We start from the raw sequence: 22,665 nt of genomic DNA, 5'->3' as shown, positions 1-22,665 counted from the left end.
GGGATATTTTCAATTTGGTGCATAGTATTGCTAAAGAAAAAATTTATCCGCTGCGAATATTGCATATTGTTATATGCATGTTAGGAATATTGCATCTTATATGTCATGAACGGGGGCAGGTAACCTTGTGTTGCATGTCTCGACGCTTCAAATGTCCGTCCGATCCCAAACGAAATTTGGGGGCGTCACAATATATCCCAAGTCTACGTTGAGGGCCCATCTTTGTACGTTGTGGAGGTGCAATTGGAACATATACAGTACATCCAAAAGTACGAAGATGAGAAATATTTGGTTGCTGACCAAATGCAAGCTGTAATGGTGAATATTTGTGATATGCTGATGGTCTAACTCGAATTAATGATGCTGCATGAATTATAGCATGTCCCCAAACAGAAATAGGAAGATTTGATTTCATGAGTAAAGGTCTAGCGATTAGCTGAAGCCTTTTAATCAATGATTCAGCTAAACCATTTTGAGTATGTGTGTGGGCAACTGGATGTTCAACATCTATTCCTATTGACATGCAATAATTATCAACAGCTTGAGATGTAAATTCTCCTGCATTATCCAATCGAATAGTTTTAATTGGATAGTCAGGAAATTGTGCTCGTAGCTTAATTATTTGTGCAAGAAGTTTAGCAAATGCAGCATTTCTAGTGGAAAGTAAACAAACATGTGACCATCGACTTGATGCATCAATTAAAACCATAAAATATCTGAACGGTCCACTTGATGGTTGAATAGGCCCACATATATCTCCATGAATCCTTTGTAAAAAAGATGGAGATTCAAAACCAACCTTTGAGATAGATGGTTTGATAATCAATTTACCTTGAGAACATGCAGAGCATGGATATTCATTGGGTAAGATAATTTTCTGATTCTTTAGGGGATGCCCATACGAATTATCAATTATTCGTCTCATCATTATTGATCCCGGATGTCCAAGGCGATCATGCCAAGTCATAAATATTTTGGGATCAATGCACTTCTGGTGCATTACAACATATGATTCAATTGTTCTCATTTTTGTATAATACAATCCAGATGAGAGGGCAGGCAGTTTTTCTAATACGAGCTTCTGGCTCGAAATTATTTTAGTAATGAGAAGATGCTCTTTATCGTCTTCGTTAATGGTTTCAATATGACAACCATTACGACGTATATCTTTAAAACTTAATAAATTTCTTCTGGATTGTGAAGAAAATAGAGCATCATTAATGCAAAATTTAGTGCCATTAGGCAACACAATATAAGCTCTTCCGGAGCCTTCAATTAGATTCGATGAACCGGAGATGGTATGAACATAGGCTTTACTCAATGTTAGATTTTGAAAATATTTTTTATCCTTAAGAATTGTGTGAGTTGTAGCACTGTCAGCCAGACATACATCTTTATTATTCATCTCGGAGATAGAAAGTTCATCAATAAGACTCATGATTCTACAAAATATATAAAACTTTCATTACTAAAAAAAAAATTACAGAATAAAAATATTTTACAATAATATAAAGGAAATACATTAATTAAAAAGGAACACTTCCATGATCAACTCTACCACTAGAATCCTCAAAGAAATCAGAAATATCAAGACTTGTAATATCTTCTCCATCTATAGAATTTAAAGCATATGATGGTTCAGCAAAATTTGTTTCAAATTTCTTTGTTTTTTCTTTTATGGAAGATTGGTACAAGTCAACCAAGTGTTTAGCTGTACGACAGGTACGAGACCAATGTCCAGTCATACCACATCTATGGCATTCATCTTCATATTTCTTTACAAATTTATTTTGAGGACCTTTGCCCTTTTCTGAGTTGAACCACTTCTGGTGGTACAGTGTATATCTATTATTTTCCCTTTTAGTGTGGTCACTTCTAGGACCTCCACTTCTATAGTTTTTCTTACCACGTCCACGCCCTCTTTTTCTTTGAAAAGATGCACCATTCGCTTCTGGGAATGATGTAAATCTAGTACCATTCACTTCAGGGAATGATATAGAACCAGTAGGACGTGACTGGTGATTTCTTAATAAAAGCTCATTATTTTGCTCAGCTAATAGAAGACAAGATATAAGTTCAGAATATTTCTTGAACTTTCGCTCTCGATACTGCTGCTGCAGGAGCACATTCGAGGCATGAAAAGTAGTATATGTCTTCTCTAACAAGTCATCATCAGTGACTTTTTCACCACATAATTTCAATAGCGAGCTAATTTTAAAGAGTGCAGAGTTATACTCACTAACACTCTTGAAGTCTTGCAACCTCAGGTGCATCCAATCATGACGAGCTTTTGGGAGGATTACAATTTTCTGGTGTTCATATCTCTCCCTTAAATCATTCCACAAAATAAGTGGATCTTTCACCGTTAGATACTCAGTTTTTAATTCTTCATGAAGATGGTGCCGAAGGAAAATCATTGTCTTAGCACGGTCCTGCAGGGACCCTTGATTTCCTTCTTTAATTGTATCTCCCAGGTTCATTGCATCCAGATGGATCTCAGCATCAAGGATCCAAGATAAATAATTTTTCCCAGAAATGTCAAGAGCAACGAATTCTAATTTTGTAAGATTTGACATTTTCTACATATATAAATCAAGAACATAAGTATGTTTAATATTTCATATTCATTTTGAAAACTATAAAAAAATATATTGAAAGACTTACTTGAAGTAGAGGACTATTAGCTTCAAGATCGTCAGAACTCTCGTGCTGATAACGTGTTATAAATCTATCGAAAGGAGAGAGAGAGAGAGAGAGAGAGAGAGAGATAGAACTCAGAGAAGTTATGAAACTTATGAATTTCTTAAAGAATTCAACGATATATATAGGCGTACAAAGGGAACTATGCCAGTTACTATGCAGTACTATGCTGGTACTGTGCATATGTACTATGCTAGTTACTATGCAGTACTATGCTGGCACTATGCACTGTGCGATGTCGGCCATTTACTATGCCAGTTACTATGCAGTACTATGCTGGCACTATGCGCACTGTGCGATGTCGGCCATTTACTATGCCAGTTACTATGCAGTACTATGCTGGCACTATGCACACTGTGCGATGTCGGCCATTTACTATGCCAGTTACTATGCAGTACTATGCTGGCACTATGCACTGTGCATTTGACGGCTAGCTCAAGGTGGTCATATAATTTTACAATGTTATTTTACAACAAAATTCATCTTTAAGGAAGTGGTATACTTAAACATCTCTCTTTTTTTTTTCTTTTTTTTTTCTTTTTTTATGACAAATACTTACATTAAATCAATGAAACAAACATACAAAGATATCCCAATTGCAAACAAGACTACCATAATTTGCTGCTGCACAGAATCAGGATATATAAGAACCACACCAAATTCTAATGTCAACCAAGTTTTTACAAGATCTTGCAAGAGTGTGAGCAACCTAATTTGCATGACGACCCTATATGACAGAAATCCACTTCTGGAAAACCCTTGTTCATTTTCTTCATATCAGGCATAAGAGCTTCTTGGGATGACATTCAATTCTGGATCTTTCAAATAGTTGATAACTATCTGGAAGTCATTTTCAACTATCATTCTTGAAATGTCCATGTGAAAGGTAAGACAGGAGTCCCCTTAAAATTGCCAGAGCGTCCACTGCCTTCACTACTAGGGTCCCATTTTCTGATTTACAAGCAGCTGGCCCTTAAAACATTGCCATCCTGATCTCTCATTACTGCCCCAATTCTAGACTCATTCTGTTCCTGAAAACTTGCCCCATTCGGATTCAGTTTAACATAGCCTTGAGGAGGTTTATGCCAGAGCAGAACAACGTCACCATTTACACCATTTCTCTTTAAATCTGCTGTCGTCCTCGAGCAGATTTAGTGCCCCTTGAACACCAATCATTGGTTCCGTTATCGTATTCTGATGAATGGCCACATTTCTTCTATACCATAAACCCCATGCCACTGTAATCAACTTAACTTTGCAAGATCAAAACGTGAACGACTTTAATTTAGAGTAACAATAGAACTACGAAAAGTCTGATGACCATCTCCAGCAAACATTATAGTGCGAAACAGTTTCTGCCACAGCCTCGATCTGAGGACATGCACATAAAGCATGGAAATTGTTTTCAATAATTCAGTGGTTGGATTTAGTTTCTTCCATCTTTAACGCATATGAACTGAACGGATCTAGATTTCAACCAAAACCCGACGTCACTTTAATTGATTTTTCTAAAACCATAACCCATCGGATGATAATCCATGCCCTTTGACGGAGCCATGCACGAGTTCAAGGTGTCATACATGGGAAGTTTGTTGCATGCATGGCTGCTTCTATTCCATCTTCGATTGGCTCTTGAGTGGGTTGGAATTTTGGTACCGGCGTATGGTAAGTAGCCCTCTCATCACAAGGGGATGGATATTTCATCAGGTTATTTTACGGACTATTACAATTTTCATTTTTTACTACTCATTGACAAGGAGTTCAGGCAATCGAGAAACTTAATCCAAATGGACATGGTTTACACGTATGCATTGACATGTCTTGACAGCACATAAAATTAAATGCCACATGTTTTTATTGGTCCTCATGTAAAAAATATAGCATCTCCCGTTAGTTTTATCTTGGAAGTAGGTAAAACCGTAAAAATTATGAGTTAAGGTCGAGGGACTAATTCAGTAATTTAACCCACGACGTATTCACACTTTAATTCAAATAGAGGGGTGGGGAAACTTTTTTTTCTATGCCCGTAGATCAAACTTCTATCTGCAAAGGCTGAGCATTCCCAAAGCCATTCCTTTAAGATGTGAGGACGGGAGATGAGTACTTGGGAATGAAAAATACCACCGCATTCCATGCCAGGAAAATTTATACTCATTATAATTTAAAAAATTACACATAATTAATAGTCCAACGTACCAAAAAATAAAAGATACAAACTCCAGGCTGGCCAATCTTGCATGGAAGCACTATTCCTTCTGGAAGAACGAGAGAACAAGATCTGTATGTACAGAGAAGAGTTGTGTGTCCACAAAAAGCTGCTCCATCGGTGACAAGCAGTGCGCGAGAAACATGTTAATATGGTTTCTTAGCACTCACAACAATATAGAGCATTCAGAGCAAGGATTGGAACAAGTTGAAACAAGTAAAAAATCATATTCAGAGTAAGGCTAGATTGGAACAAGTGGTTCTGCAGTTCGTTCTGAGATGATTAATTTGGCTAAAAGTGACAAGTTTCTTCAATATAACCTTTAAAACTGATATGAACATGAATAGGATAAAATAAAATCGTGCTTCTTAACCAATCCTGGGGCCCTAGGTGGAAAAAGTTCGGCTCGATACATCTATTAAGAGATTTTTTCTTTTTTCTTTTTTTTAAAAAAAAAAAAAACACCGAAGTAGCTCACGCACCCTACGAGACTCAAACCCAAGACCTCACTTGCCACCCCATTGTTTTAGGGGTGGAAGTGCCACTTGTCTGAAAGGCCATTGGCTCCTTCTAAGACGTCAGCCTTTTTTATTCCCCTTTTGACATTCTTATGCAGTGAGAATGAAAATAAATGGTGATTCTCAAATGGAGAAAAAGAAAACAAAAATCCCATACTTAACATGTTAGCAAGTTAATTCCTCAGATAATGTAGTGTGCACTAAAATAGGCTTACACAAACTAGCGAAAATTATGTTGGATGATAAGGAAACACACCTTCATGAATGGACGATCACGACTAGGGAATGAATCGATGAAACTCTCCTTCAAAAGCAATGATACCTGTGCAGTATAAGGAATTTGTGTCAGATCTCCAGCAATATGTTTTACAGTTTGCTGGAGTTGTTGTTGTGATCTCCATCCAATATTTATACCAAAAAGATACTAATTTTCACTTGATATCATCCGTATGGATGAGGTCAAAATTGAAAATGGTGCCTTTATCATTAGCTTGGGCTATGGTGTTCGTTTTATTTATTTATTTTCACAAGTTTTGGTTATACTTTATTGGGGGTAGATCAAACTCCACTTTGTCTGATCAATGTACCCAATAAAATTATGCACTATATTGCCTTATTTTCCAACTTTGTCCTAAACTTGTCGGGCAAAAAGATGTAGCAAATGCACACACATTCTCTCATTTTCACCCAACGCTAACACAACTGCAAGGTTCCTGAAAAAGTAAACAATGAAATTTTGCCAAAACTTCCTTCGCGAGGCTTTCAAACGCATCCAAGTAATGGTGTCCAATTGAAAGATAACATGGTCACACTTCAATAACAGGTTATATGTGACAGGAGCTAAGGCACTGGTCATGACATTCTGATCCCTCAGCTAAGTTTTACATCATACTCCGGCATTAATTTCTAAATCTTATCCCGTGCATCTTAAATCTACAACTGAAATATCTTAATAGGTGATGACACTTATTTCATTGAGCAAATAATTTCGAATAATTTAAGTACCATAACAGACAAAAGAAGAATAGATATCGAATAATTTGAGAAGAGTTTTAATACTACATTCATTGCTCTCGTTCCTAAAAAGGCAGATGCTGTGGAAACAAGGGATTTTTGTCCTATTAGTTTGGTAAATGGGGTGTATAAGATCATTTCCAAGGTGTTAGCTAATTGTATAAGTGTGGTTATGGAAAAGATCATAAAGAAGTCTCAAAACGCATTTGTGAGGGGAAGACAAATTCTTGACTCGATTTAATAGCAAATGAATGCTTGAATAGTAGAATAAGAATGGTAAATCTGGAATTTTAGTTAAATTGGACATGGAAAAGGCTTTTGATCATGTCAATTGGGAATTTCTCCTTTACTTACTTGGGAGATTTGGTTTTGGTGAGAAGTGGTGTTCAAGGATAAAATATTGTATTTCGATGGCTAGATTTTCTATATTGTTGAATGGCACTCCGGTGGTTTTTTCAACAGCTCCCGTGGATTGAGGCAATGAGATCCTTTATCTCCTTTCCTTTTTGTATTAGTTATGGATGCTTTGAGTCGTATGATTGAAGCAGCTGTGGAATGGAGTTTTTTGTCGGGATTTATGGTGGGTGATGAGTCACGGGACAGCATTACTGTTTCTCATTTACTTTTTGTAGATGACACTTTAATTCTTAGTGATTCTAATCAAGATCACCTCCATGCTCTAAGAGCCTTATTGTTTTTTTCTTTATAAGTAAACGGTAGTATTAATAAATAGGCATAGCCCAAGTACACAAGAAGGTATACAAGAGGCAAAACCTATCTAGGTGGCTATAGTAGTCACTAGAAACTCGTGTACATTTAGGCCATTAAAGTCTATAGCTAGAGACCACAAAAATAAAGTGCTGAAAAATAAGATACAAAGCTCCTCAATTGTCCTCTCCTTATCTTCAAATGTTCATTCATTTCGCTCGTGCCAAATGCACCACATAATGCAGATAGGTACCATCTTCCACACAGCTTTGATATGTAGATCTCCCCCCGGCATTGCCCAACTAGCTAATAATTCAACTACTGATTTATTGTTATGCTTCGAAGCTGTTTCTAGACTTAGAATTAATTTATCTAAGTCTAAAATTGTTCCAGTGGATACGGTCAGGAATATTTTGGATCTGGCCAATATTTTTTTTGATAAGTAATATTAAATTTTATTAATGAGAAGAAGGTGTAAGCCAAGTACACTGGAAGTATACATGTGAATACACCGTTTTAAGAGACAGAAAAAGTTACAAGGAAATCATGGAAGCTTAGACCATTGAACTCTAAAGCCATGGCCCACAAAAATAAAGTCTTCCATAAAAAACCTCTAAATTCTTCTATAGATCTTTCCTGGTCCTCAAAAAGCCTGTTGTTTCGTTCACTCTAGATGCACCATAAGATACAGATGGGGACCATTTTCCATAGTGCTGCAATCTGCGCTATCCCTGATATCCCTCTACAACTTGCCAATAATTCAGCTACCCTTCCCGGCATTGTCCATGCTAACCCCATCCTGCTAAAGAAATGATTCCAAGTGTCCCTAGCAAAATCACAATGTAGGAGGAGATGATCTACTGTTTCCCCACTCTTTTTGCACATACAGCACCAATCCATCATTATAAGACCGCATCTTCTTAAATTATCAATGGTTAAGATCTTCCCGAGGGCTGCTGAATAGACAAAGAATGCCACCTTGGGAGGTGCTTTATTCCTCCATATACTCTTCCACGGGAAGTTAGGCAAAGGTGAGGCTGCAAGAATCGCATAATAAGAGCCTACCGAGAATTTTCCTTTCCGAGATGCACACCAAACCAGCTTATCATCAATTAAAGCATTAGGGGAGATGTTATGAAGTAGGTTAAAAAACTCCACCAGCATGCTCACTTCCCTGTCATGAGCCTCTCTAGTGAGATTTATGTTCCACACTTGACTATCATCTGTAGTACCCCACAAGTCTGCCACATTCGCATCTTTTTCCCTCGCAATGCTGAAAATATCAGGGTAAGCCTCCTTAAGAGTTGTATCACCCACCCATACATCATTCCAAAAGCTGATTCTCTGGCCATTCCCCATACCTAGCCTGGTGTTGCTAGAGAATACCCCCCACCCTTTTCTTATATACTTCCATAACCCCACACCATGTGCCCCCCTTCCCTCATTAGAGTACCAACCTCCCCTAGCACTTCCATACTTTGCATCAGTCACCCCTTTCCATAGTGATTCCTTCTCGTAATTATACCTCCACAACCATTTCCTAAGTAAGGCCTGATTAAACAGCCTCACATTATGGACCCCCAATATTCTGGGACATAAGGTACCTTTGCTACGTATGAGATATCTTGGACTACCTTTGGGTGCTCCTCACAAATCTGTTTCTATTTGGAATGGGGTGATTAAGAAGATCGGGAGAAGGTTAGCTGGTTGGAAAAGGATATATTTGTCAAAAGGGGAAAGAGTTACATTGATTAAAAGTACGTTGTCTAATCTACCTACATATTTCCTCTCTCTTTTTCCTTTGCCTTTGGGGGTGGCTAAAAGATTAGAGAGGATTTTCCAGAATTTCTTGTGGGATGGTAATGGGAAAGAAAGAAAGTTTCATTTGGTGAGTTGAAATAAGGTTTGTCTTCTGGTTTCTATTGGAGGATTGGGAGTGCAGAATTTAAAGCTTTCAACACAGCCCTTCTTGGGAAATGGCTTTGGAGGTATATTAATGAGAGGAATGCTTTATGGAGACATATTGTGGATGTTAAATATGGGAGAATGTGGGGGATTTGGTGTACGAATGAAGTAAGAGGGGTGTATGGGGTGGGTTTGTGGAAAACCATTCGGATAGGATGGGAGGATTTTGTCAAAAACATTAATTTTAAAGTGGGGGATGGGACAGAGATTTATTTTTGGCGTGATACTTGGTGTGAGGATTCAGCTCTTAAATATGTTTGCCCTAATCTTTTTAGAATTTCTAGAGATAAAGGGGCTGCAGTGGATGATTAATATCAGTTTTCTAATAATATGTTTCATTAGACTCTGGAATTCACCAGAGAGATGCAAAATTGGGAAGTAAGTGAAATTTCTTATTACCTATCAAAAATAAATAAATAAATAAATAACGTGAAATTTCTGATTTCTTTGGAAGATTATATGATATGAAATTTGATCAACAGGGAGGGTTGTCTGATGTGGGTGCCTGCAGAAAATTCCAGATTTTCTGTGAGTTCTTTTTACAAGGTGTTAACCAGTCATGTCGTTATAGATTATCCCTGGAAATGTATTTGGCAAGCTAAGGTGCCTAGTAAGGTTGCATTTTCTGTTGGCTGGCGTCTCTTGGGAAAATATTAACCACGGATAATTTAAAGAAGAGAGGTTTATTTGTAGTTGATTGGTGTAATATGTGTAAGAAGGATGGCGAATTTGTTGACCATCTTTTCCTTCATTGTGAGGTGGCGACGATGTTGTGGAACGAGATTTTTGCTTGAGTGGGCATTGCTTGGGTGATGCCTATGCATGTGGTGGACTTCTTTGCTTGCTGGCAGGGTATTGGGAGGAAGAGAAGCAGTGCAGTAGTGTGGAGGATGATCCCCTTGTGCTTGATTTGGTGCATAAGGTTGGAGAGGAACAGGAGGTGCTTTGAAGACAGTGAATGTTCTTTGGGGGAACTTAGGGTATTTTTCCTTTAGTACTTTAAGTTTTTGGGTGAAGAATCTTGTTCAAAATGGGAATATTTGTAATGTGTTGTTTTAGTTGTGTTCTGTTCTAGCTTGTATTTAGGTGTACTCAATTGTATACATCCTGTGTACTTGATGCCAATTTACTTGCAATAAAATTCTCTTATTAATTATATAAATAAATAAAGAAAAAAGAAAGAAAGATATCTAATAGATGCCACAAGCTATTACAAAGGACTCAAACCAAGATTGCATAACATCCCAATTTAAATCAAGATTGACAAACATCCCACTTGGGACAAAATACAAACCTTATCATCATTGGACTGTACATTTGTAATTGTGTGTGAACGGAGCTTCGAGCAAAGGGAGTCCAAGTAAGACCTAAGCACAGCTAGGAAACCCTTGGCTGCTTCGACCTGCATTCAAAGAAAGAAACAAAAGTTAACATAGCACCATAATTATATTTGCAACATCACTAAAAGGTACGAATCTCATCTTAAAGAATAAAGAACACGACAGATTGGGCATCATCTATTTTTGATACGAGAAATATTGTAATCGACATGTTAAGTATTTGTCTAGGCTTATAATAGTTCCAACCAAACGACGATGATCAAATGAAGACAAGAGCCCAATTTAAAAAAGCAAGGCAGAGAAACAAAAGTTCAATACTAAAAATTAGGGATTATTTCCTAATATAATCAATAGCAATGGAGTGATCAGACCACTGAACTGGCATTCTGTGATCATACGTAACAGGTCAAACCAGTCAAGGGTACTGCAGTGCAGTTCTGCAAACATAGGATGCTGATATCTATCTTGTCCGGTTGTAATCACCATGTTGTGGCCAATGGCAAAAGAAGGAAAAAAAAAAAAAAAAAAAAACAACAACAACAACAACAATCTCACCAATCTCATGTGGTATTAATGGGAAAGCCACAGAGGTTGCAACAACAAACCATACTCCTATAAACTTTATAGATACAGCAATATTAATCAACTAGACTCCCAGTGTTGTCAGTTTCTCAAGAAATGATCGCAAACAAAAGCTGCTACTCATGCAATCTTTCTTAAGATCTTTACTATAACGTCAAACAATCAAAACAATATAGATCCCCATACCACGTTTTGACATAATGTCTTTTCTAATATAAACAGAGAAAGCCTATCTAGAATCTTATGAACAAGGGCTTCCTGCTAGCCTGTATCCATCAATAACAATAACAGCTGGCAAGAATTGAGAAAAAGAAAACTTGACCCAGGGGATGGAGGATGTGAGGGAAGAAACAGTGAGGATAAAACAGATCAGGCAATAGCATACCTGCACATCTGTGCATTCATAGACTGGCCGTTTTCTCCCCAAATAACTTTCTCCAACAAGCTTTGCATGATAAGGACTTAAGGAGGAAAGTAACTCCTTTTGTTTTGGCAGTTGAGGTATTGATGATGACTTCACCTAATGCATATGCAATATGGATTAGATAACTTGGCTATGCAGTTTAAGCTAAACAATGGTCCAACTAGATATTGCTTTATAATGGAACTAAACAAGGCAAAGTAGTTGTGTAAAGTAGGCAGCAGGAGTAAAACATCAAATGTGATAAAGAATTTTATAAGTAATCAAAATTGTTTGTTGATACCATAGTATTTGAGAAGTGATAAACAACTATATGATGCAAAAGAAAAGCATGCACCCAAGTGCCTTTTCCCTTGCATCAGCCTTCATGAGTCATGAGTCCTCACCCATCAAAACTATTTGGCATCATTTCTGAACTTAAGCCACAATTAGATCTCCTCCATGCCATAGATACCAAGAACCCAATAAACATAAACATATTCCAGGATCCATGGGCCTCGGCCCCTCAAGGGTCCAAGACCTAAAACAAGGATGCTATCCAACTCTCAACCAATGCCGATAACGGATTAGAACAAAATCTAATGGATGTAAAACTTTGATATGGCGCATCACTTTTCTTTCTTAAATAATAATAATAAAAAGGTTAGCAATGATTACTGAAACAGCTACAATCTTCTATGAATTTTCTGCATTGCTTGATGACCATGTTTTTCTATTAAAAAAAAAAAAAAAAAACAGTGGAGGACAGAAAAACTTGAATAATGCATTCCCCAACAACCAGTCTATTTATCAAGTCAAAATCAGGTATCCAAATCAAATTTCTTGAAGAAAATACAAACCTGGTTCTTGTTTATGTCAACGAGAATGACATTAGCCAACTTTGACTGTACTTCATTGGTTTTGTTTTTCACACCGACCTGTATAGGGAAATTACTTTTAGTAATGATCAGATGTCAAAAACAGTACTAACTAAGAAAATGATGAGATTCGAAAAAAACAAAAAAACTAAGAAAATGATGAAAATGACAAGGGCTGGAAGCCACATTTGCATCTCCTTCATAAAAAACCTGAAATTTTCCAACTGTATGCTGCAGTTGTGAAAAGGAAATGCTGAGTCCAACCAACCAAACTTGCATGAATCTATGGTCTATATAGGCCCATTTTATTCTGAGTTAATTATAGAATGATATGTTATAGCCTAATTGATTAATACTTACAATGTAAGGGACAGGTGCATCCAAAAAGTCCAGCATGTCATTTGGTAAAACCTGGATGTTTATGCACATGATTAAGACCAAAATAGTTTAGAAAAATCACAAGTAACAGATTCATCCTACAAAGTATACTTTACTTAAAAACCTCTCAGGCAAAAGCATAACTCTTTACCGGCATTAGAAGGCTTTGCCACTGGTAGGGACGGATTAAAGGGATAATGGACAAAACTGAGGCAGATAAAATTCCCTGTACATAGAAAAAATTTGAAATCCAATAAAATCTCAACAAATGACAAAATCTAGACGATTCAAATAGAAAATCTACAAGACTTTAGCAGTGAATAACTCGTAGACTAACAATGACCCCGACACTTAGCATGGATTTCTGCAAATTTGCCCAAGCCCAATCGAAATAAGATATGAATATGAATTGATATGGTATCCCAAAATCATCCCACATGTTTTATAAATTGGGACCAAATAACCATTTCACATTTGTCAGATGATGCCCTCAGCAAACAAAAATAACATTGGTGTAGAATATGCAACTTCCACAGACCATCATAAACTAAACATGAGGCGGACTACACACCAGATTGGAACAAACAACCACAATCTGCTTCTCCAGTAGTGCCCCTGCAAAAAATGTTAAGACCTGCAAGGTGCAAAGAGAATCAAACCCCATGTTTCAGCAATTATATAAACCTGGACAAGCAACACAACTGTTAAACTTCAAAAACTATAGATTAAAATAGCCAACTGCAAACAATGTCACTATAGATTCAACATAAGATGCTGGAAGAAACCATTACAGTTGCCTTGATCATAACAAATTCATATTAAAGATACAGGATATCCATCAAGTGTGAGTGCATTATAAGAGAAACGGGAAATATGTGTGGGAGGCTTTAATGTTTGATAGTTTATATTCACCTTGCATTTATTACCTACATAAATTTATTTGTATAAATATATCCACACCCACATGCATAAACATCAAAGCAAACAACAAAAACAACAACAATAAAACAAAAGCTTTTTTTTTTTTTTTTTTTTTGAAAGGTAATCAAGAAGTTTTTTTATCAAAAGCTATTAATTTGGGAGTTCTATTAATGAAATACAAAGACAGGTACAAACTGGGTATCAACTTACATTCTCAAGTCGTAAGGAGCCACAAATGCATGCAATAGCCCATACGGATAATGCAGTTGCTTCCTCCTCTGCCAAGAGTGCACTGTGTGCCTGATAAACCAATAAAAATAAGATGCCATTGACCTATCATGCCTAAAATAAGATGCATTTATTCTATGTGAATGGAGAGTTGTATTCTGACAAAATAGCTATAGAAAAACTAGAGCCATAATCCACCAAACGTGAAGCATTTAGGTTGAATCTACCAAGTTTCTCAGCAGAATCATTTTTTTCAACAAGTTATCAGCAGAATCTACCTCAGCAAACTCCAGACTTGTGCTGCATGATCTCAAATCAATAGTTGAGCCAGCAATGTGTAAAACCATTTCATCTGGTCTGTGATATTCCAAAGGATGCAAGTGCTCCAAAGGATGAAACCTAAGTGTTGAACCCCTGGTAGGGCAATGTAACTGGTAATATTCACATATTATCCGTAATGACCCATTGTTGTTTGCCTGAAAAACAGGGAAATTCAACCCTTAAGAGGAGACCCAGGATTGTGAGGCAGACAACGTTAAAACATGTAAATAGGCATATCTCAAAATGTCTCATTTGGACCTTAGCCCACTCAAGAATATCAATGACGTCACTGGGATCTTCCTGGCCAGAGACAGATGCCTCTTCTGTTTCCGTATCATCAACATCACTTCTAAAATTTCTGTCTTCACTAGGAGAACCCTGAAAACTGCATACAAAAACACATATGGCATCTCTAAGCAATTATCAATAAAAATAAAATAAAATAAAAAATAAAGACAGCACTTCCAATTAAAATGCACAAAACACAGCCAAGAATCAAATATCATTACTTCCAAATTTGTCCTTGCATGACAGAGTAAATTGCGTTCATGGGCTTAGGGAGGGAAGGCAAAATATAAATAAAAAAGTAACACAGATTTCTGCATGTTCCAGTTAAAATATCAGTTTTTATTCCTTTTATCACCTCAAAAAGGAAAACAACATGCATTCTGAAGGTGCTATTGTCCCTATCACATAATACACTGACCAAGAGAGATATACCTAGAGGAAGATTCAGAGCTTTCATACTGATAATACCGCAGGAGAGGCAGAACAGCATTTGGAAAACGCCTTTCTACCACTTGTTTGTTTCCCAAGCAATCATCAATATTCATATCACAATCTTCAGAATGGGCAGCACTAGATTCGCTTTTAGCTGTCACTGTCTCAGAATATGCATCTATAGGAAGGACGCGGTTATCAACAATACCTTTCTTCAACAACCCAAAGTCCCCATCAAGCATTTGATGCTCTTTATGACTCCCATCAGCTCTAACTTTTTCAAGTTTAGACTCTCTTAAACTTAATTCAGAAATTTCTAGGGTTTCATTCTTTATGTCCTTTGCAGCTCCAGGATCCATTGATGCACAATCTGAATTTGCACCCACATTTTCTTCCAAGGTTTCTGCCTTCTCACAGTCCTCAGGGGACACCAAATTTAAAAGATCAATACCTTTCGTCAACCGCTCCAACCTTTCTTCTGTGAATATGCTACAGGAGAATAGTGAACAATGTCAAGATGACATGAACAAATGTGAAACATCTATTTTTGGCATTGAACAGTAAAGACAAAGCATCGTGTCAAATAGAATTCCACTCCCTAGAAACATGACTTGTCACCCAATGTTTAACAACCAATTATGTGGACCAAAGTCACACACACAGTGGTTTGCCTTCTGTTAACAACTAAAAACTTTATTATTTTCCACGAGAGAATCTAAATACAAAGCCATTATGGAAACACATCTAATTTTGTTGAGAGTTTTCTTAGCCAGGAAAACCCAGTGCCAGGTTATATTACTTGTTCTCTTTTTCTCCGTTTCATAGTGATCAAATGAAGCAACATAAAATACCCTTTGGCATCTTTCATGATATGCAACATGTGATGGATATATTGTTGGCTCCATCAAATGATAATCTGGATAGCACAAGACTCTAGCTGCTTAAAGAGCCAAGCCATTGTGTTTGGAATAGGAGGGAATTCGAGGGCGAGGAGCAGTCTGCGGGAAGAGATGAAAAAGGAATTCCGTGTTCTCCTAGTTTCAAATCGTCCTTGTAATACAGCCGTGGGTTTTTTCTTCGATTTATATATCCATCCAATGGTGCCTGTTGGTATGCTTTATGTTTGAAATTTGATTAGAAAATTTTTTCTCATCGCTTTCCTTCCTCTTAGAATGGTGCCCGCTGGTTAGCTTCCTGGGTACTGGGTACTAGGGTTATGACTCATTGAAACTTGTACTGTTTAAAGTCACTAAATATCAAATATCATATGTGGTTCTGTCTGACAGTGAAGAACCCCATTGTTAGGCAAGCTTTTCCTTTTTATCAAATAACACACATGAACTTAGATACATATTTTTTTTATTTGTAAACAAAATTTTTATGAACTTAGATATATGGCATATAAGATGCATGTTAAAACATATATTATTACATCCAAATTATGCAGCATGCACACACATATACACAACTTCTTCTGATGGCAACTCCTACTTAAGTAAATTATCACATACAAACATACCTATTCAACACACCAAAATGCAATTCGAAGCAGGGAAACCTCGAAAGAATACAATAACATCTCCTTGTGGTCAATATACGACGGCTTAAAGATGGACGGGAAGGCTCTTTATCTGAAATCATGGAAAGCAACCCAGAGGGCTTTTGTACTAGTTCATCAACTAACACACAGCACCCGTACATTGTTGAATCATCAGCAACCTACGGAAAAAAATGCATAGGTTGTACCAAAGAGAGAACAAAAAAAGAAGAGTGAAATAATTTTAAAAGTATATCAGCCAGAGCTACTAAAAAGTAAAAAGCAAAGAGTCCAGCTATGGTCCGGATGTGGCATAAAGTCATTATTTACACCCTCAAATGGCAAGCTACCACACCACCCACTCATAATTTTCCAAAAAATCTCAGACTGGATTATCTGCCAAATAAAAATAATTTCTCCTTGATTAAAAATTTCTCCTTGATAAAAATTTGGCAGATAAAAATTTTTATCTGCCAAATAAAAATTTCAAACAGAATAGATTTTGTTTCATAAATATTAAAAGAAAAAACCATTTTTCGTATTTTTCTATGCCACTCTGCATCTCCATGTTGCAGCCCCACTTCACTTACTGCCTCTTTATGTTGCACCACAGACAAAACCACCCATCCATACTATAATTTTGCAATGAAACCAGTTTGTGAAAAGTACTATAGGCCACAAGAGTGAAAACTGAAAAGTGGACATTTATGGAACCAAAACCAATCGTTGTCATTCTTTGATAAACAATGGGAATCATTCAATAGGCCACAAGAAGCAGTTATATATTGCACTGATTTTGCTTCCAAACTGAAACCATTACAAGGTGACAACACATGAAACACATGATCACAGAATTCTTTTCCAAAATGAGAGAAAGCACTTCAAACTTCCATTGAGATGAGAAGGAGAAATTGAGATAATCTCAGTTTGTAAAGCATTGGTTTTGAAATTCCCTTTTTAACTTTAAAGATTACAGAACTTTCCTTTATTATCGCCTTGATGGTTTGTGTATGCCCTCACTATCTCCATCCGTCTCTCTACTCTGTTCCTCCCTCCCTCTCTCTCTCTCTCAAAATTTCGGGAATGATCTGGTGTAACTGTTTTTTCTTCCAAGAAAAATAGGAAGCCTATGTGGCAGCTTTCCATTGGGATGTGTAAAACCATACTTTCACATCTTATCCAGAAAATCTCAAAAGTAAATAACACAATTATGTCTTCCTCTCAAATCTTGCTTGCCTTCAAGAAGGAAGTTCTCCACCTTAAGCACCATATACAACCCCAAACAATCTTTGAACATGACTCAATATGCCAGTTCATTGCAAAATCAGCAACTTCAAAACATATTTTGTCCATAGTAATAATGGTAATTTTCCAAAACACGTGACTCATGAGACCTATAACAATTCTCCAAATTTAAATTAATTTCTCCCCAGTTGATAACATCATCACTTAAAAAAAAAATCAATAATGTAATTCAGCAATAGGGTATGAATCTCAGACATTATTGATAATACTGGCCAACTGGTGCTAACAAAGCTTAGTAAACATCGACACAAATAGATTTCTGCAAGTTTTTTGTGTACATGGATTGCGCCTTTTGCGCTATTTAACAAGGACATCTTACTTGCCAGAAAAATATTTCTGGTAGTTTTAGCACTAACAAAGTGTATGCGCATGAAATTATAAAAGCGCACAGCGCAGCATTGGTGAAAAAATGGAAGTTGGACTATTTTCAGCGATAAGATGAGATAAGTTGAATAAAATATAATTAGAATATATTGTTGTAATATTATTTTTGTATTGGGATTTGAAAAAGTTAAATTGTTTATTTTATTTTTGTATTGGGATTTGAAAAAGTTGAATTGTTTATTTTATTTTGTATGGGAATTTGAAAAAGTTGTAATGATTAAGATGAGATGAGAGTTTTCTGAAAGTGAACAAGTGACCATGTCACTCATAAGTCAATAAATCAATAAGCTAGACTCAAAAATAACCAAAGAGCAATTGTATAATCAAGGAAACCCAACTTGATTAGTACACAATACAAAGTGAAAACGCTGAGAAAGAAAAGGAACCTGGGTAGATTCTAGACCACGGAATATAAAAAGCAATCTCCTACAGGAAGATCAACACTGTAATTTAAAGTATCAAGAACTTCACCACCATCCAAAGAAACATCAATGTATAGGCCAGAAGGCAGATTTTGAATGGTGACAAAGCTTCAGAATTCTTGTTCAGGCCAAATGATACTAATACAAACAAATGAAAGCAACATGATATAATAACATCAGTAGCTCACCTGTAAACGGAATACAAAGGAGAGATCACTTTGTTTAAGGTGTTCCTGCAATATAAACAAGAAATAAGTCGATCAAAAATTTTTCCTCAATTATGCTTGGAGCCATTAAAGTTACAAAGTCGAAGGAAAAATACACCAAAACTTGGTAAACTTGAATTATTAATATGTGCAAGTAACATAGGCATAAACTGGCTGATGAAAAAAACAATTATCATGATGATAAAATGGGTAATATTACATACCTGCCCAAGAAGAATTTCATTCATTTCACTCATGGAAGGAGTTCTCTCAATGGCATGAACCTGAAATCACATACCACCAAGGTTTAGAAACACCTGCATAGAAGTTCACATCTACTTTAAGAACAAACAAAAGGAAAATCTACTTTGGGTATGAAGCAAATGAAAAAGAAACAAAATTAAAGACAAAACTCTCAGGCCAGTCAAGTACATGGATTCAACAAAAGTGCCCAGATCCTTCCTTTACAAGACCAAGAACTCCCATATATTAAATGGCTAGATGAGCTACTTCACTACAAGGGCCAGTTACATCTTCACTTGGATTTCTGATATTCGACAGTGGGATCACTTCCCATTATGGTAAGAATATCTAAAGCTAAATAACAATTTGACAACCTATGCATATTACCCAGAGTTTCCAGTTAGTCCTTTCTTATCTTTTGTTGCAATTCTTAAGAGACTTGGAAGAGGTTCAAACTATCAGGAGTTTTTAAATAAGGAAATTATTTGGGATTTTTTCAGTGGATAAAATCATTTCTATTTGAAAGGAAGAATAAAGAAACCATCCTTAGTAAATTAGGCAGAATACAAGCGAATGGCTTTAAAAACAAAACTTTTAAATCTCAAAAAGTCCTAAAAATCCATGAAAGTAGGAAAGGAACGACAACTGAAAGATGCTATCCAGTAAAAAATGGAAAGAAAAGCAGGATATTTGAGGGCTTTAGTGATAATAATTTTCATTCCTAGTGAACCGGGGTGCAATTCTATGGACATGCTCCAGAGGTTACCAACTTCCCTCAAATTCCAAACTTCCATGATGATTCTTCTTGTGTCAGTGAGATGGAAACTGAATAAACTTCACAATTCATAAATCCACAAAAAACGCAGCTAACTTAAAGTCATGTGCACAAAAAAAAAAAAAAAAAAAAAAAAAAAAAAAAAAAAAAAAAGCCATAGCTCCTAACTTCCAAATGCACAAACTGATCATTCAACATATGATCCATTAAGCATACACCCAACCTCCAAGCCTCCAGGGAAGCAAAATGAAAGAAGATCTTTGTATTTGAGAGGCAGCTCCTTTTCTGGAGGGTAAACAAGTAAGACCTAAAAACAGAAAAGGAAAAAAAGACTCATTTCAAATGCTTAAACGAATAACCAAACGCAAATGAATTCAAAGTTTTGATAAGAATACTGCACACCTGAGGTTCAAGGCTGGGTTCCACACGCGATTGATTCTGAAAACTTAGTGCGCTTCGCAATTTTCCAGACCCTTCAGACCTTCTGGCATTGTATAGCCGATCAAGTGCTTGAATATCACAGTTGGGATGAAGCCCTACGACTACCATGCTCTCAAAAAGCCTTGTTGGTTCCTTTAAAGACCTATGATCCTACACACTTGTAGATGATAGATATTACAGAACTACTATAGATAAATGCACTGTGATAAAAGAATTCAAAGCACAAACAGAAACACAATCACATTCCTATATCAAACAACTAGATGAAACAAACGGGATGACCTATTTACATCAAATCAAACTCAGAAAGCCCATCAGTAACAGCTTGCTGTTTTCCTCCATTGAGGTGAATTAGTAACATTAGCATAGAGAAGTCCACTGAAACAAAATAGCATACCAAGTACTGTAACTGAAAGCTTGCCCACTGACGCTTTTGGCTAGTTAGAACTTCGGGATTGTAAGTTGTACTTCTAACTTCAGGAGGTTGCGAGAATCCTTTTAGCACTCTATTAACTTGACGCTGCAGTTTTTGAATTGTGCTACCACCAGTATCCTCTTTCAAAGAATATACCACAGATGGCCGTGGTGACTGAGCAGCAGTGGCAGCAGCTGCTGCAGCAGCAACAGCTCTTGCAACATCTTCCGTTGTCTGCATGAAGAATGAAGCACCCCATCCTGGGCTACCTGTATCTTCATTATTAGCCATCCTAAAATCTTCCCCCTGCCACATACATAATAACACGATAAATAAGAATACAAATATCTGCAAAGGCACAAAGTTTGGTATTCAAGACCTAGCAATTACAACTGACACTGGAAACTCAAACAATTAGCTTGACAACAGACGATGGATGTTAACAATTACAGCATAGATTTTTTTTTCTTTACTAAAATTCTCAGGAAACTAGTAAACTGTACCTGTATTCGAAGACAACACAGAAAACTATATCTAAATGAAAGGGAAAATCACAATTCAACTCCTGTACTTCAGAACTGTTACAAATAAAAAAAAATTATATATATACACTTTTTATGCTTATACGCAATATTTAGACCTTCCCAACGAATCTTGAGATTTTCAATACCCATTGCATAATCTAAACTAGTAAAGAAAGGATTAGCAGAAACTAACAAAAATATTCCCTTGTTTTTTCAATGATCGAAATGATCCAAAACCCAATCTCGTGCATGATTCCTTCTAGTTTCACTGCATAACTGCGTGTCTATGCATGTGTATCAAGCGTATATACACGTATAGTTATATAGAAATTTCCATAAAAGGGCATCTGACTTATATAGTGATCAAGATGCAAGCTTGAGCACAATTTAATGAAACGAGTTTAAACGATGAAAACACAAAATTTTAGATGTTCGGTGAGTTAAATCTCGTTCTATCCAACTCCGACAGTCACACAAGTCCACAAAATTCCAAAGGCGAAAAAAGCCACACAAAAAAAAAAAAAAAAAAAAAAAACTCATAACCGAACGAATTCATGAAAACCCACGGAATTAACGACACGGCAAACCAAAAGAATAAAGGAACTTCAGTATCCGTATCTGAAAGCGAAAATATCAACCAGAAACGGATTAAGCGAAACGCATAAGAACAAGAGATATCACCGAAGAGAAACAGAAACTTAATAAAAAACGAAGCTCACCTTTGCACAACCTATAATTGAAAAGTTTCAGAGATAGCGAATAAAGACGGACAAGAAGAAGAAGTTCAGGCGGCCATAACAAAGCTCTGCATCTGGAAAAAAAAAAAAAGTCCGCACAGAGATAGAGAGGAGGGAGGGGGGGGGGGGGGGGGGGGGGGGAGAGAGAGAGAGAGGGGAGACGGAGGATGCGTGCCTAAATAATTGACTAAAAATTAAAAGAAAAAAACGAATGGAGGTGTTGAAAAATGGCTGCGGAATGGGAGAGCAAAGAGGACCCACGGTCTTGGCCCTTGGGTGCGTCCAACTGCAATACAATGAGAGGAAGGAAGCAAGGAAGGAGACAATTATGAGAGGACCGTCGGTTTCTTCCTTGTCTTTGCGACTCAGTTCCGTCGCTTCGCTATGGTGGGTCTTATTAGACTTCGAGCTCCTGTTTGGTAACGAGGTTTTGCTATCCTGCCCCTTTCTTTTTCAACCATTTTTTTTTTCTTAAATCACTTTCCAACCACATTAATTAATGAATCTACATGCAAGTCATTTTCCTATCATATTATTATAAATTAATATTTATATAATTAGTTTTAATATCACCAATCTCGTTGTATTTTCATGAGGTTCGTGATATTAAATCGTGAATCAAAATATTGATCATCCATCGGAAATATTTTCATGAAAAAATACTATATTGTCCTACTAAATGTATCGCTCAAAGTTACTATTAATGCATTTATATGTATATTTTTTTTTTAATATTTAAGATAGCAAATCACTACCTAAACATACTTAGACTTGTTTACATATTAAATTTATCACAA

At 36.5% G+C, this 22,665-nt stretch overlaps 1 protein-coding gene across 3 annotated transcripts; it reads right to left on the bottom strand.

Moving 5' to 3' along the window:
- Positions 1-4,833: 4,833 nt before the first annotated feature.
- On the bottom strand, positions 4,834-22,237 carry LOC122304288. 3 transcript variants are annotated; one of them, XM_043116464.1, is made up of 20 exons: positions 22,130-22,197; positions 21,851-21,942; positions 20,590-20,913; positions 20,154-20,342; positions 19,975-20,058; positions 18,958-19,017; positions 18,716-18,760; positions 16,399-16,598; positions 14,880-15,368; positions 14,418-14,544; positions 14,117-14,314; positions 13,821-13,910; positions 13,261-13,323; positions 12,841-12,915; positions 12,672-12,722; positions 12,294-12,371; positions 11,419-11,553; positions 10,406-10,513; positions 5,681-5,746; positions 4,834-5,015 (listed from the first exon to the last, which is right to left on the bottom strand). In XM_043116464.1, the coding sequence occupies exons 3-20, from the start codon at positions 20,896-20,898 to the stop codon at positions 4,947-4,949; spliced, it is 2,436 nt and encodes an 811-aa protein (XP_042972398.1). In that variant the 5' UTR covers positions 20,899-20,913; positions 21,851-21,942; positions 22,130-22,197; the 3' UTR covers positions 4,834-4,946. The 3 variants fall into 3 exon arrangements, with proteins under 3 accessions (XP_042972398.1, XP_042972397.1, XP_042972399.1); XM_043116463.1 differs by having other exon boundaries at positions 21,851-22,237; XM_043116465.1 differs by lacking the exons at positions 21,851-21,942; positions 22,130-22,197 and having other exon boundaries at positions 20,154-20,349; positions 20,590-20,733.
- Positions 22,238-22,665: the final 428 nt, after the last annotated feature.

This window comes from Carya illinoinensis, chromosome 3, assembly GCF_018687715.1.
Source record: "Carya illinoinensis cultivar Pawnee chromosome 3, C.illinoinensisPawnee_v1, whole genome shotgun sequence".
NCBI lineage: Eukaryota > Viridiplantae > Streptophyta > Magnoliopsida > Fagales > Juglandaceae > Carya > Carya illinoinensis.
The sequence above is the reverse complement of the archived record's forward strand: the minus strand, read 5'-3'. Positions and strand labels throughout refer to the sequence as shown.